This window comes from Cyprinodon tularosa, unplaced genomic scaffold (genome assembly GCF_016077235.1).
Source record: "Cyprinodon tularosa strain WSP-4 unplaced genomic scaffold, ASM1607723v1 ctg203, whole genome shotgun sequence".
Lineage (NCBI taxonomy): Eukaryota > Metazoa > Chordata > Actinopteri > Cyprinodontiformes > Cyprinodontidae > Cyprinodon > Cyprinodon tularosa.
This window is the reverse complement of record NW_024038748.1, coordinates 416,181-433,068: the sequence shown is the minus strand read 5'-3', so window position 1 is coordinate 433,068 and position 16,888 is coordinate 416,181. Positions and strand designations below refer to the sequence as shown.

The 16,888-nt window shown below is 42.6% G+C and overlaps 1 protein-coding gene across 1 annotated transcript; it reads right to left on the bottom strand.

Annotated features, from left to right (window-relative positions):
• Positions 1 to 8: 8 nt before the first annotated feature.
• Positions 9 to 13,630, bottom strand: LOC119783375 (V-set and transmembrane domain-containing protein 5). The gene is made up of 4 exons (XM_038284866.1): positions 13,110 to 13,630; positions 7,572 to 7,898; positions 4,669 to 4,812; positions 9 to 322 (listed from the first exon to the last, which is right to left on the bottom strand). Exons 1-4 carry the CDS (start codon positions 13,183 to 13,185, stop codon positions 291 to 293), a joined length of 579 nt encoding a protein of 192 aa, XP_038140794.1. The 5' UTR covers positions 13,186 to 13,630; the 3' UTR covers positions 9 to 290.
• Between the last annotated feature and the right edge of the window lie 3,258 nt (positions 13,631 to 16,888).

The window sequence follows — 16,888 nt, the reverse complement described above, 5'->3', positions numbered from 1 at the left end:
CAGCTGAGTTAGTCACACATTTGTTTTTAATTTTACAATAAATAAAAGGGCTGTATTGTTCTTCCACTGTCATGGTGGCTGTATCTACATGGTCCCAGAGCCATCCACACAAACGCATTCAGTTCATAATGTAAACATGATGCAGTTTTTTTTTTCTTCTTTTTTATGCAGCTTTCAGTAGTTTCAGTTAAAATCTGTGCATGGCTAACGTTTGCACACAAGTGTCCAGGCTTAAATGCAGGCGGTTTGTGTTGCAGGACGGAGGCTCTCAGCAGGGTTTGTTCACTTCTTCAAAGAGGCTGCAGCTCTGTTGCATCATTTTCTGCAGACAAAGACAAATAAAAAAACAACATCCGGAATAAGCAAGAACTTCTCTGACCTTTGAAGCATAACACGCCAGAGCATAAAACCTCTGACGTCAAGTCAACATTTGAATCTGTTCTAATACTCCATCATGAACAAAGAGGTGGGAGAGAAACTCACTGAAAATCAGATTAAAATGTTTTTTATTGGGACTTCATTTGAAAGGCCAACACTAAGAGGGTTATCGTGAAATGAAAGGAAAGTGATGCATGACGGGTTTTTATTTTACTGAAGAGTGCAGCAGGTATTTGTATTCTATTCACCCTCAGTCAGTTATCAGTAAATTCATTTGAGATCCAGTTAAATCTCTACCAGCTTTAGTTATTTAGAGACTTCATCCATGCAGAAATTACACTATAAAAAAATTAATTGCATTTTCCCTCAGTTTAAGGAGGTAACTCAAATTAGCAGTGAAAAAATAAACTTATTTCAGGTGCAGTCGTGTTGGGGCCCATGCTTATCTGGCAGGCGAGGGGCGGGCTGCACACCCCGTCTATCACAGGGCTGTTTTTCTTTCTTTTTTTTTTTTTTTTTTCAGTCTGCTTCATCACCTGCAATGAGATGAAAAAAAAAGAACAGCACAACCAAAAGACATGGTACGAGATATACAATAAAGCAAACACCTTGAAACTATCGCTAAAGTAATATTATTAAGTCTGACATGTACTCTGTGTTACCTGAAGATATGAATGTGGGGTTTCTGTTTGGAAGTGAATCTCTAAGTACCTGAAGCCTAGCACCTGTAGTTGTTTGTGAGGGTGAACTTGTGCATGTAAAGTTTTAACCATAGAAAAAATGCTCAATAGTGGTTGTGGAGAGCCGGAGAGGCGCACCCCCCAGAGCACTGAGTCCAGCGGGAGACCCAAAGCCCCAGGCGCCCAAGGGGACCCCAGAAGCGAAGGCACCAAGGCGGGGCCAGCCCCGGAAACCAGACCCCACCAAGGTAGGAGGAGAGACAGCCACGAAGAAGCCCCCCAGCCACCGCCATGGCGGCGCCCCGGGGAGCCGCGGGGACGAGTCCGCGGGCCCCGCCGGCAGCCGGCCACCCTGAAGTAGGGCCGGGCACCGAACCCCAGCCCCCCCACGGCACCGACCGAAACGCCCCAGCCCCACAGAGCACCGAAACACGCCCCGGCACCAAGCCCCGGCGACCGGCCGCAACACCCACCGCGACCGCACCACCCAGGAAAAACACTCAGGCGGCCACGGCCGGGGCGTCTCTGCCCGAACCGCGAGCGCCGCGGGACCCCCCCAAAACGCCCCCCCGGCCAAAAGCGCAGCCCCACCCCACCAAGACCGATGCCAACAGCGCGCAACGAAACACCCCGCGCACATAATCAGCCCGAGAGCATAAAAGCGGCCCGGCGCAAAACCGCAAGAAAAGCAGACTGCAGCCGGCGCAACCCCCCCCCCCCCCCCCAGCAGCCCGAGGGGCAGCACAAAGCCAGAGCGGAGCGAACCACGCCGCTCCCCACCGGACGAAGCCATTGCAGCACAGCCACGTCCGCCGCCCGCACCAGGCCCTGACACGCGGCCAGAGCAGCTCCGCCGCCCCGGCCCCCCAACACGCGCCGGCCATAGCCACTCCAAGCCCCCACCCGCCCCGCAGCCCCACCCGCCGCGATCAGCGGGAACAGAGCAGCTCCGCCATGCCTCCAAGAGGGAAAACCCACCCGAATACCCAGCCAGCGCAGCCAGCCCGCCCACACCGGCCCCCCAACACCACCCCCGCCAGAGCCGCCCGGACCCCCACACACCAGCGGCGCGCCGCCAGCAGGACCCCCACCCAGCAGGCCCGCCCGCCCCCCGAGAAAACAGACATGCCAAACCCCCCCCCCCCAAAAAAAAAAAAAGGAGCCCCCACAATGCGACAGCGGACACCAGACACCGACCCGCCCGCAACCGCTCCCCCCCACCGAGAAAAAATAAATAAATAAATAGGTAAATAAATAAATTAATTAATAATTACAATTAAAATAAATATGCAAGAGGAGAAGTTCGAGCGGAAAAACCGGAGCCCCCCCCCCCCCCCCCCCCCCCCATACCACAGAACCGGCATAGGAAAGAAACACCGCCCAGGAACCAGCATCGTAGCGAAGGCACCGGCACCGACCCCGAAAATCCCCGAACAACAGCCAGCCCCACCCCGAAGCGGATCCAGTCCCAGGCCCCAGGGATCCGAGGCCCCAAGGGCACCCGATCCCCAGACAGGAGCCCCAGCAAAGCCCCGGCCGGCCGGGGCCAGCGGAGAGGCCGCCAGGAATGAGCCAGCAGTCCCCCGGGCATCCACCCCCAGACCCCGAGCTCCACCAGTGCACCGGTGAGCCCCGACGCCAGCCAGAGGAGGCAGAGCAGGACGGGGGGAATGGGCTCCGCACTTAGCGGAGACTTGAGATGTATTTGGGAGAGGGTGCGGTTGAGACCCCAACCTGGGAGAAAAAAAAACAAAAAAAAACACACCATCTCAATCATGCCTTCCCTCCCTAGTGCCCCCACTCGTACCACAGAAAAAAAAAAAAAAATTAAAAATAAAAAATGTAATAAAATAATAATAATAATAATAAAGAAAGAAAATAACAACGCGGACACACGTTCACACATAACACTCACATCCAATAATACCAGGACCAAAAACCCGGTGACACCGGTGGTTGGTCCCGGGACTATCGGATGACCCCATAAGTGAACCTAAAATCCGGATGTGAGGGGAGGGGAGCGGCGACACCGCCACACCAACCCATCTCTTTCCTGCTTCAAGCCCGGCCCCCCACGGACCGGACCACCCCCAGCAAGAGCCCCCCCCGGGACCGGGGCCCACTCATCCCGCGCCGGCCACCCAACCAGAACCGCCCCCCCCCCCCCCCCCCCCCGGAAAGAGAAGAGAAAAAAAAAAAAGAAGAAAAAAAAACGCTTCAACCAGGCACTTCATGCCCCTCCATCACAGGGCTGTTTTTCTGATGGCTGATGTCAAAATGAGCATTTCAAACAAAATGAAATTTTTCCTAAATGAAACATTCTGGATGATTAGAAATGAACTTCATAACTTGTATTACTTGATTTACTTTGCAAGCAATGCAAGGCCTGGTCCATATAAGGCTCAACTCACTGCAGATCCACACATTTGAATTGAGAAAGCTTCCTTACTTTGAGGAAGAAATGTATTTCAGATCTCATAAATATATTCGTTTAAGCTGATAGGTGCCCTAAGGGCCACTTAAAATGTGTAAACATGTGTAGGTATATAAAACCTAATTCTTATTATTACAATTTTTTATTTATTTTTGTTTAACTTTCTGAAATTTGGTTTCTGCTGCAAAAATGTAATTCATAAATCTGTTATTACAGTTTGGTCCAGGAGTGTGATTTTGATCAGGAAGAATCTTATTTTAATGATCTACATATGGAACAGCAGAGAGGAGAGTGCTTTCAATAAATGTCAAAATAGCCTGCCATATCAGACTTCATATAAACCTGCGCATTAATCAAACACATCAAGCCGAATTCCTCTCCTCTTTTTTTAAACATTTTCTCCAATTTGTTTTTTCATCTCTGTGGGACAAGCACTTCTATTTCTAAATAAATTCCGTTTTTCGGTTGGCAACCCTAGGGAGCACTTACATCAGTTTTTCTCATGGTGTCAAACAGGTAGGAAAGCATATAGGATACAATGCAGCTAAATATTGGTATCAGGTTGTTCGATCTCAGCCCAAATTGTAACATCAGTGCATCTCTGGTTCTAACGTCGACCCTGAGGGACGTGATCCAAAGATGAATCAAACCTGATACTGTGGGAAAAGCAACACTTTGTAGGTTTTGGTGCTGTGCAAGATCCAGAAAATTCTAAATGCTAAATAAATGCACAAATCAGGCATAACATTGTGACCACCTGCTCTGACAGTCAGTCAGCCTTCCTTCTGGCTGCTGACCCGTCAAAGCTTGGACTATGTTAGTCCTCTGAAGATGTGCTGTGGGGTTTGGCGCCAGGATCTCAGCAGGTGCACATGTAGAATCACAAGTCTTTTCTAATTGGCTCTGACCGAGTCAGCTCAACTTCTCAGAAGGCTGAGGTGAAATGTTCTGCAGACGGCAACAGGGTCCATGACTGAGTTTATCTCAACTGGTTATAATGTAATGCCTGATGAGTCCTTGACCTTTAGCCTTTAAGATGACCCTTTATAGACCGCCTGATGATAAAGGCTGCATGTAACAGACTTCCTGTCTGACTGCCTCATGCATCTCATCAATAATCTGCATGTTGGACTGGACTGGTGGTTCTGGTCGGGTGCTTTAGTTCTGTGGACTCACCTGGCATCTGCTTCCTGCGTCTCCAGGCCTTTATCCTCCTGCAGGCTTTGTGCAGCAGCCACATGGTCAGCATGAGCAGACCGGCCACAAACATCAGTGCTATGGCGGTGACTGACAGGTACTGGAGATCCTCATACAGAACCTCTAGAAAGACACAGAACCAACCAGAATCAGCTTTCTGTTCAGGACCGGGATCCGGTTCCAGGTTAGAGAAGGAACCATCTCAGGTGGAGGGTGGGAACCAAAACAAAGAGTCCAGATACAGTTTACTGGCTCACACAGACGTCTGTGCACTGCAGTGAATCTTCCCTCCCTCCATATCTGAAACTGTTTCAGGCCAAACAAAGCTTTTCATCCTTTCAATGTTCTGTTGCAGCAAAACAGCAGAACTGGGGCAGCTGGACCCTGATTCAGTTACAGAGGATCAACAAATTCCTCTTTACAGCAAACATCTGCAGCAGTTTGGGGTAAAAACAACAAATAGGAGACAGAGACACACAGCTGAGAGGATCTTCATGATCAATCTTATATTTCTCTAACAGGTCAGCAGGGAAAGGCTAACACTGTTAGAGCAAACATCCTTCTGTCTTTATAGCCAGTAGGACCTTTTAGCAAGATGGTTTAATAAACGGGCCTTTCCCGATCAAATCTGGACCTCTATGGAGGTTTGTTTTTGTTTGCTGTTTTTAGGTCCAACAGTTTTCGCTGCAGTTCAACTAAGATATGTTTAAGTTGCTTATTTTATCCCTGGTACTTTATCATCTTTATCATTCTGATTCAATCAAGAAGCAAAAAAGTGGCTTAAAGGGTTGTTTTTTTAATCTTTTAAGGTTTTAAGATTAAATAAATGTCAGTTGGCTAAGTTAGTTCAGAACTAGAATATTTAGGTTTTTTTCGGTCTATTTCTAAATAACACCTAACATGACCTCCCCACACCGGGTCGGTTCTTATCTAAGAAGAATATCCAGAGGCTGAGCATTTAAAGTTTATATCTTTACACTTTTTTATCCGGCAGATTTACTTTTTATAAAAAAAATGTTTTAATAAATCAAAAAGATTTTTTTAATCTTGTTTATAAAGAGAGAAAAATATCATTTTTGACATCATTGTTTTTGACAAAATAATATATTTCTGTTTGTATATTACCAAGGAACTGTTGCCACTCCTAGATTTAACTCTTTCTGGTCCAACAGGAAGAACAGGAAGACTTCACTTAGTTCTCCTTCTAAAATGTCCAACTGTGAAACAGATGGAGATCTTTGAGAGTTTGGATCAGACACTCCAGAGTCCTCCGATCTATCGCAGGACTCTACGCACATATTTACCTAAAGGGTTTAAGTGTATGGATCACTGCAGGAGGCTGATTTTGTGTGTTGACGCATTTGTCACTTATGTTTTGGACCCAGTTTCAGTTTACAGGCAGAGGCCACATTGTATAATTCAATCTCCTATTTAAAGCTACAGTGTGTAATTTTCAGCGACATCTAACGTCCAGACTGCAGACCGCAGCAACATGAACATCTCCCCCCCCACCGCTTCTCCCCCCCCAACAGTACGGTGAGCGTTACGGGACAAAATGTCTTCCACGACGTCCGCATCACCTACCTTCTCAAGTGATGAGGTTTGTTTACATAGATAATTTTACAGATAGTATTTCATTAGTCTGTGTAGGGTATAGATTATTTATTGTTCAGTACCGTCTCAGTTCATCTCTCTCAACTTGCCGTAGTTCGAGCGTAATCTCGCAATCGCTAGTTTGTTGGCTCTGCGCTGCCGTAGCGCAAAGATGTCTGCCTCCATGGCTGCGAGACCCGCTCCTATGTAATTATAAATAACGAATTCTAAGGCAACGCAAATATTAAGCTTAAGAGGCTGAGCTCGTAGATGATGATAAAATAACATAGTTATGTATAATATATTACATTTCTGACTGTATATCACTGTAATTATTACACACTGTAGCTTTAACGCTTATCTCAAGCAGGGTGGGGAGCGGTGCTGGTGTCTCTCCAGCTTTCTACGGGTGAGAGGCGGGGTCCACCCTGGACAGGTCGCCAGTCCATCACAGGGCAACACAGAGACAAACAACCATTCACACACACACACTCACACCTAAGGAGAATTTAGAGAAGCCAATTAACCTAACAGTCATGTTTTTGAACTGTGGGAGGAAGCCGGAGTACCCAGAGAATCCCCTAATGCACAGAGAGAACATGCATACTCTAAGCAGAAAGATCCCGGGACGAGAATCAAAGCCAGAACCTTCTTGCTGCAAGGCCACTGTTCCCCTGAGCCGCCCCTAACTCATTGTATAAGTCAAATATAAAAGACTTTAACCAGATTCCTGAGAACTTTTTGACCTCTGTCTTAATGATGAGGGTTTTCACACAGACGTCTGGAGTCCAGGTCCAGATCTGAAGAGCTTTCAGATGCATCCCGTCTCCAACTCCTGTATCTATTGCATGTTTCGTCACTGAGCCTCTTTGTAATCTGGAGCAGGCATCCCCAACCTCGGTCCTCGAGGCCCGCTGTCCTGCAGGTTTTAGAGGTTTCCTTGCTCCAGCACAGCTGATTTTAATTGAAAGGTGATTAACAGGCTTTTGGTCTACTGTAATCATTATAACCAGCTGTGCTAAAGCAGGGAAACCTCCCTGGATCAGGGATGAAGCTCTCCAGAAACACACCTGGGTCACACCGATCCTTTGCAAAAGAAATGTATTTGGATTTTCTCTTCAAGCTGCAAAGTGTGAAAACATCAGCCTCAAATCTCTACCATCAGACTGAGGCTTATTGTTCACCTTCAACTCTTGTTCAGTCTTGTCTTTTTAATCAAGTCGTTTCTCATCTGCCAGAATAAATCAGTCTCTGTTTCTTTGAGCCGTATGCAGCCTGGAGGGACTCACCGTTCACCTTCAGGACAAAGCCAACGTCCTGGCTGTTCCCCGCCGGGTCTTCAACAGAGACCACATAGTATCCGCTGTCCTGGAGCCGCAAGTCCAACAGGCCCATGGAGCCGTTCTCGTAGGTCTCCACTCTGCCGCTGTAATCCTCTGTGATGTTGGTAAACACCCCCGGCTGCCATGTCCCTATGGAGCGGCTCCCCTCTCCTGACATAAAGCTCCATTGTATGGTAGGGACCCCGGAGCACGTCACGTCCACAGAGAAGAAGACATCCTCCTGCACTGACCGGATCAGGTTCCTCTGGGAAGAGTTGATGGAAATGGCTCCAGCTTTGAAAGAAAGAGTGAAGAAGATTTAAAATCAGAAAACTGATCCAGATGTGTTTAGGTTTGCTTTGTTCAGGATTGTAGCTCAGAAAGTAACTTGTTAAAGCAGCAGGTGGTCTACAGTTTAGGCCATGAAGCGCCACTTTGTTTTGTTTTTTACCCAAGGTTGTCAGGTTAGAGGACAAAAATATTTCAGGTCACAAGTTTCCATCCACCTGCATTGGTTTATGATGCAAAGTCCTGTTATTTGACAGGGACAGAAATCTGACTTTAATCAGAATTCACATTGACAGTGGGGGTATTTTGTGTCGTATATACAGCAGAAATTCATTCTGGTTGCAGACTGTTTTTCTGAAAGATTATGGCATCCTATTGGTATATTATTTGTTATTTTTTATTTCAGATTTTTTTTCTCAATTTTTTTGTAAATAAAGTCCTTTATTATAACAAAGGGGCATTATACTGTGCAGATGATAAACAAAACGAGGAAGTAGTCTACTGTGGCGAAGCCAGTTAGTACCTCTAAGCAGAATAATGAAGAAAAGGCCAAAAGGTAATTGGTTACATTTAATTAACTTTTTAACAAAGCTATACTTTTAGGAGTAGTTTTAATGCATCATATATATTTTTTTTACTTGAGCAATATTTTTATAAAATAGATGGTTTTAAAATGCTTGGCCACTATTTTCTCATGAGTAACCGAATAACAAGCTTGTTATATGCAAAGTGCTTTAGATAAAGACTTGCAGTTAGTGATAGTTATTATGAGTATTTATTTTTTACACAAAGTTATTTTAGATTTGGTAAAGCTGCCAAAGGTCAAATTAACATACAGCAAGGAGTAAATATTGTTTATATATTATTTATTTTACACTGGTATTACATGTGTGCATTACCTATAGTGGGGATTTGTTTCTGTTGTTTCTTCTGCCTAAATTTCCTTATTTGTTCTAATTATTTCATTAACAGTCTTTAAAATATCAGAATTTATCGCATAATTCTAAGTAATAACTCAGATGCTATGATGAGGTTATCCAGTCTTCTTTTTACTAAATATGTTCTATTCTTACAAAAAAAAAAAAAAAGGAAATTGTGTTTTTTCTTCTTGGGAACAATTTCTCTGTTTCTTTCCCACCTTTGCTGAGGAGATAAAGTTGCTGATTTTAGGTCAGGTTTTATATTTGAAAGTAGTGGCCTGTCATTTAATCACGTTGGGCAATGCCCCTTTGACAGCAGCAGTGAGACTGCACCACAGCATGATGCTCCCACTACTGTGCTTGACACATGGTACATAACTCTTAGGCTTAAAAAACTCACCCTGACAGTCCCTAAGGTATTATTTTTGCTAATTGTTTTATCCATCCAGAAACACGTGTTTGAGGTTTAGTTTTATCTGTTAGGATGATCAGAAAACAAAACCACCGAGGCTGAAGGCTGCTTTACTTAGAAACAACCTGAACAGCAGTTCAGAGCAGAGCTGAAACAATAACTCAGATTAATCATTGCTTATGGATTGTTAAAATAATCATCAACCCATTCAGTCATTGAATAATTTTTTAACTAGATTATAGACAGACATGCAGTGAAAGAACAAACCACTCAGAGCAATAAATAGACCAAAACTGTAGAAAAAATAAAGCTGCAGCTAAGAGATACTAGCAGGAACAAAGCAGAGTTCCTTTACTGCAAAATGAAAATAACTATGAACAGGTTCCATCACAAACCTGCAGAGACAGATCAGAGCTTTAGTTCCTACAGAGCCGTTAGAGGAGAGTTGGTTCAGGTTCTGTCCGGTGCATTTTTTGGCAGAGGGTCTAATGTGTGGCTGAAGTTTATGATGAGGGTTTGATTTGGAAACAACTCTTGGCTTTAAAGGTTGATAAAAGTTGATAAATTCTGCTGTTTAAAAGAAACACTTGATTTGTGACCTTTTCCTCAACAAAAGCAGCTCAGTGCTGATAAATCAAACAGAGGAGGTTGAGCTTTTCACACATTGAGCTTAGAGCTTCATTGTTTAGGAGCAGAGGAGTGGGCACTGGGGACGTGCTGCATGTGTGTTAGGATAAAGGAACAGAATGATTTGTTTGCTTTGGTCTTTGAAATACCTGCAGATTTTGCCCCTTGTTTAATCCTATTACTTGATTATTCACTAGATTAATTAATTACTTAACTAGTTGTTAGCTGGAGCTCAACTTTCATCAGTGAGGTCAATTTATCATCAATGCTGACTAAAAAGGGTCTTGACTAAGAAAGAAAGTCTCGCTCCAAAAAAATAAACACCTTTTAGCCACCAAATATCTTGTAGAGAGAAGCTTAATGCTCTCACCAGAATAACGACAAAGTATGGTGGTGGCAGCATCATGCAGTTTAGGGCTAAATAGATGGATTGTTGACAGAATTACCACTGAGCTGTTTAGCTTTCATTCAAATCACCATTTGGACACAGTCTTGTGTTTTTCTGACCAACCTGTTTTGTTTAGTTAAAAAATCTAACAAGTCTTATTCTTATTAAATCTTTCATTTTCTGTGTTTTACCCTGGAACAAATGAAAATCCGCTAATCTCTTTTGAATAACCCTCTGCCTCTCTATGTTATGGGGTCCCACAGGGGTCAGTATTGGGCCCTCTTCTTTCTTCTACTCTAGGCTCTGTTTTTAGGAAATAGGGAGTTTCCTTCCACTGTTATACAGATGATTCCTAAATATTTCTCCCCTGTAAGAAGGGTTACACAGATTCTTCCATCTGAGGCGGTAAGCCAAGATAAGAGAAAAACGACTAGAGGCATGTGAAAAAATCGTTTTGGTGATATATCTTGATTTTTGGCTGCCTGATATAATATTGATCTTTCAGATCCTAGAACCAAAAGAACCCAAAAGATTTTGACCTAAAACGATGAGTGTAAATGGGCTGCCTTTGCGCCGCCACTCTGTAGCACCATGTCTGTAGTTGAGGCCGTCACAGTGAAAGACATGGACTGACTCACCCCCCGGACAACGTGGATACCAAAATAACCAAATGATCATTATCATCTGATGAACATATACAGAACTTGGTATTTTATCTATACATTTCATTTTGATAGCTGGGAAAAATATCGCAATATATCAATATTGTGATAATATTGTATCGTGATATGTATCATATCGCAACAGCCATGTCAATACTCTGTCAAGACTCCTGTCTTTGTGTCTGTGTTTCTGTGTTTGTCTCCCTTCCTCCACCAGGAGGCGCCTGGTTGTGGTCCGCCTCCTCACACACCTGCTGATGGTTTCCTCGTTAGACGGAGTGTTCTTAAGCTGCTGACTGCCACTATCTCGAGGCCAGAGTGTTTGCCAGTTTTGGGTACTCTCGCCGAGCTGAGTTTTGCTGAGTCAAACTGAGTTCTGGTCAACCTGAGTTTTAACATTGTTTGGTCTTTTGCCTCTCGGCAGGAAGTCATTCTGCAAACTGGATTTTTTGGACCTTCTCTCCCTGGAAGGATCAACTGAGCTTCAAACTGAATTGGGGTTCAAACAGGAGGTTTGGATCCACTTTCCCCAAGAGATCGTTTGAGCTTCGCACTGAGAAAGGGATTCATCTCCACTACGACCCGTTCAAGTACCGCAGGAAATCTGAGTGGCAGTCAGTTTCTCCGTTCACCTATTAACAAACGCTTTCTGGGTAAACCCTGTTCTGCCCTCCACCCAATCAGACAAACACTGGAACTACAGCATACAGACAGGAGTCAAGGATTCAACAACTTCTCTGGAAATGTGAGTCAGCAACCAAAGTTCACGAGTCAAATATCCCACTGAGCCTGAACTAACCGCTGTGTCTTCCCCTCACTTTTCAGTTCCGGTTGAGCAGTGTTCAGAGCAACACTTCCCTCTGTATTATCTTTTCAATAAAACCTGTTAAACTTTTTCCCTGGTCTCCATGTTTGGTCTTCTGCATTTGGGTCTGAACCTTAGTAAAATCATGACACACTCACCCCTAATAACAACAATTATCTGAGCTTTTATTTAATCCAGAATGGATTACGGTAACGCATTGTATTAAGGGATTAGTGAAACATCTCGAAGTGCTTGCAGATTGTTCAAAATGCTGCATTTTGGCTCCAAATTGGAACATAATCCCACTGATTTTAATTTCATTGCTTTCCTGGACATTTCAGCATCTGATTTAAATTTGTTTTATTGTTTTTAAATCTCTCCAAGCACATATACCCCTTACCCTCTTAGAGCTATTACCTGCCCCCTTCCTAAAGTCTGCTTCCCAGCAGCTCCTTAAAATGCCAAAAACAAAGCATCTGTCACGTTTCTTTGCTAAAGCGTTTTGTACTTCCTTAGAGATTGGCTCTCTTTTTAATCACTGTTCTTTTTAATACCATCTTTTAGTATATTTTTTTAAGCTTCTTCATTTAATCCTGTTTATTTTTATCTGCGATATGTGCAGCACTTTGTGAAACCTGGTTTGTTTTAAAGTGCTTCATAAGTAAAGGTATATAAATCACTAAAAGCTCCAAATTAAAATGACCATTATGCGGACTGACCTGAGCTGCATTTATTTCAAAGAAGAATGTGAAACTAAACAGATTATCAAAGGTCTTTACTGGAGAATCTGGTCCAAACTTTTCAAACAAACCAGCACTTCATGTTTAAAATCACCTAAAGAAGCATCTAAAATCTGAGACCAGAGTAAAGGTTTGTGCATTTCTAACCAGTTTCACCTTTCACTCCGTTTCCTTTCTGATCAGTTATTATATGGCAGCAGTTACAGCTGCAGCATGTGGGTGAATGACCCGCATCAGAGCCATAAAATAGGACAATATTTCACCCTGCAGCTCCACAGAGGTTCTGTTTTTCTGATACCAAGGTGGGAAACTGGTCAAACTGGCTGAGAGTTTCTAGTTCTCCTTTAAACACAGAGACATGACAATCAGTGGACGTTCTGGTTCTGCTGGTATGTGTTTGCTTAATGAAGCACAGGTTAGGCATTTCAGTCCTGACTGAGAAGAAAGGCGAATGACTAAACATTAAACCTTCATGGATTCCTACCTGCTTTCCTGTGGAACACGGAGGTCAGAAAGGTTTTAATTTTAGAAGTTTTAACTCAGATTAACAGACAGAATGAGAAAATGTTGGTTTGTTGCTTTTAAATTTCTGGACAGGCAGGACAAATGTTGGCTTTTTGTAGAAGCAGACAGCAGTAATCAATGAATCAGACAGAAACTCACCTAAGTGACACATATAGAGGGTGATGCTGAGAAACACAGCAACATCTTGAACATCCCAGAACCTGAAATGCCACATTAGAATCTCAGGCCCATCTGTCGAACCGCAGCAGAAAATCCCCCCTGAGGTTATTTCACATTCTGGACCAGGCTGCTGGTTCCCCTGCCGTCCACCCCCACTCGGTCCCGGGCTCTTCCTTGCTGAGGTGGTGGGATCCGTTTACCTGTTTTGTTTTCCAGAAACCAGAGAAGAAGCAGAGTTTCCCCCAACGTCTCTTACGACTGAGCAGGATTTCTTCTCCCTCCCTACAGCAGCCAGCTCCGGACCAGCCCACACCCACCAGACAGGTTGAGCCGGAGATCACAGAGCAAACAGAAGGATTGCACACCTGGCATACCTGAAACTTCTCTGTGCTTGTCGTGACTCTGAGAAAGGCCACAGCAGAACACCAAGGCCCTCCTGAACGCTCTCAGAGTGGGATCAGGTAACGACAGCGGGTCAAACTGAAGCTTCAGGGCTCCGATCCAGGACACACCTGGAAAAACGTGTCAAACAGGAAGTCCATACTTATGCAAATCAAACAGAACAGAGAGGCAGACATTTTAGTTCAAATGTCCTCGATTACAGCACAGCGCTTCACATTACAACATCAGTACTGATGTACTTTTAGGATTTCATGTCACAGCGGAATGGAGCTGAAGTAGAAGTGCATTTATTCAGCCTCCCTCTGTCACTCAGCACTCTGTAGCAGCATGTTTGGCTGCCGGTCTGTTAGAATCTGTCTTCAACATCTTTAAACATAGAAACTAATATTATCTCCATTCTTCATTGCATAAAATCCCAAATTCAGACAAAATACTGAGTATTGTTAACAGCAAATATCAGTTTTTACAACAGATTCTGAGTTTATCGACTAGGCCATCCCAGCCCAGAAAATTTAATTAATCTAAATAAGGGGTCTTCAAAGTTTTCCAGGCCAAGGACCCCCAAACTGATGGAGAAATGGAGGGGGGCCCACTAATTATATATATTGTATCAAATGGTGTTATATCAAACTGGTCCTATAGTCACTCTATTACAGATGGAGTAATGTAGTAAAAATAATTTTGCCCTGAAATTATTAAAGTTTTTCTGATTCTGATTCCTGGTTGATGGGACAGCTGTTGTGAATGAAACGGTGCCCAGCTTGAAAGAGCTCCTGTGTGTCGCTGAATGTGTGCATTGATGACTGAAAGACATCTTCTGCCTCCATTTATCTGTTTACTACAGTGTGTTGAATTCATGTTAATGTGTATTTAAAGACATTTCAATTAGTGGGAAAAATTGCAGGGGGGATTAAAAAAAATTAATAAAAAAAAAGTCTAATCAATCAATCGCGGACCTCCTGTTGAAGACCTCCGATTGAAACCTTTCCACTGGAGCCAGCATTGTCCTGAATTTAGCTTCTTCCATCTTCTCGTCAACCCTAACCAACAGGAAGTCTGTTGAAAATATGATCCCCACAGCATGATGCTGCCACCACCATTATGTTCAGTGTTACTTTTCCAACACATCAAGCATTTTACATGAAGGGCGAAATGTTAAATCTTTATTTTCACATAGGAGAGCACCTTCTGCAACATGTCTGCTGTGTTTCCCCTCAATGGCTGGTGACAAACTGCACGCAGGTCTCATGCCTTTCTTTTATCATTTGATGCTCTTTCCATTGATAGACTTGATTGATCTCACAGAGGATAGATTTACTTGTTACATTGGCTAAATAGTCAAAAAGAAGGTGCCAAAAGGAGGAAAAGGGGCGACTTGGGGGATATATACAGTATATACAATAAAAAAAGAAAGAAAAAAAAATAATGTTAGAACTGTCAATATACAGTCATATGTTTATATTACTATTTTTTAAATGTACTTATTACTGTTTTCAAGGCCGCACTTTAAAATATCAAATTGATTGGGCTGTTAAAAGAAATTTTATTTTGTATACACTCGTGTGTATAAAATGACAAAATAAATCTGTATATAATATATATATATACACACATATATATATATATATATATATATATATATATATATATATATATATATATATATATATATATATATATATATATATATATATATATATATATATATATGTGTGTGTATAAATATGTGTGTAATTGTACTACTTATATATAACAGCTGAAGTCTCTTATTTAACAGGATTATTGCACAGGGTATTTAATGTCTATTTATGTAAATAGGTATATATATATATATATATATATATAGTTATTGCACTCGGCGTTAAATATAAACAGGTTATTGCACAGGGTATTAAATAGTGATTGCACATTATTTTTTGCAAAGGTTATTGCGGGTCTAGTGCTGCATTGTAAAGCCCGATCGCAGGAGGGATGAATGACAGAAATTAATGTTACCTGTTAACAGATTTTCCCAGCTGAGCAACAGGCTGCTTCTCTGACCAATGCTCTCCTTGCCTGGCCCGTCAATCTAGCTGATAGGTTAGGATTATGACCAGTCAGCAAATTAGGATGGATTTTACTCGTCTTGGTGAATGAAGCAGCCAATCAGATGTCAGGTTCTCTAAAGGAGCAGCCCTAATCTGCCCACTGGGTTAGGACCAAGTTGATAGTTTAAATCATTTCATTAGTATTCTGCTTTTTGTACACCATTGTATACATAAAAAAATATATACAGAGTGAAATAATGATTTGTATATTTGTATATATATATATTTTAGACACTAAAACGCTGGCAGTAAATTTTCATCCATACTATTTCACAGAGGTGGGGATCACATCATATGACTTGAGCATAAACCAACTAGGAGTTGATTTGAAAAAATGTTTTGACACTGACTTGACTTGGACTTTTACGTAAGTGACTCTGGACTTGAATCCGACGTGTTCCTGATAATTTGAAAAGACTTGATTTTACCCAATTTTTGAAGTTTAAAACATCTATTATTTAAAAGGTGTGCCTAAATAATTAATTTCAATCATTTCATGTCAACAACTGCAAACTGTCTCTCTGTCTTCCACACTCTGTATCGATGCATGTCTGAGCTAAAACACGGTAAATTAAATTAACCAGATAAAAACATTTTAAAATACATATATGCTCCCAAGTGTAATTTCTTCACAGGGAGATAAACTTCAAAGTACTCGACACGAAATGAAATGCATTACACAAAGCATGCAAAGAAAATCCCGCATGGAGACGATAAACAATGGCTTAGTCCCAGTTCTGCTGTTTACTCAGAGTTCAGCAATGTTATACTGGCAACAGTTTACATTCCACCACCTGATGACAACACTGTGTGGGATGTTATCAGTTAAGTTGCTGTTAAGCCACAGACACATATCTAAAGCAGGACTTTGTCTTGGGAAATCAGATGACATCTTCTTTTTCTCTGCTCAGAATATAACTCCCTTTATCAGAGGCAATCTGCAGTAAAAATAATTGTATGGAGATGGTCCTAGGAAGCTGAAGAAGCCTCAAAGAGTTATTTTGAGGTTACAGAGATGTACTGTGTGAACTATGTGGAGAGTGTATTCATTGTGTATAATTGAGAATATAAACTTCTGTGTAGATATGACTGTTCAAATCATGATGAGATTCTTCCCCATGATAAATGCTGGATCATCATTGATCTGAAGGAACAGCTTATCAGGGGGGGAAAGAACGTCCAGGAAGGGAGACAGGGAATTAATAAGCAGTAAGCAGAAGTGACCTCGAGTCAAGATAAGAAGCAGATCAATATGTGTGGTCACAGATG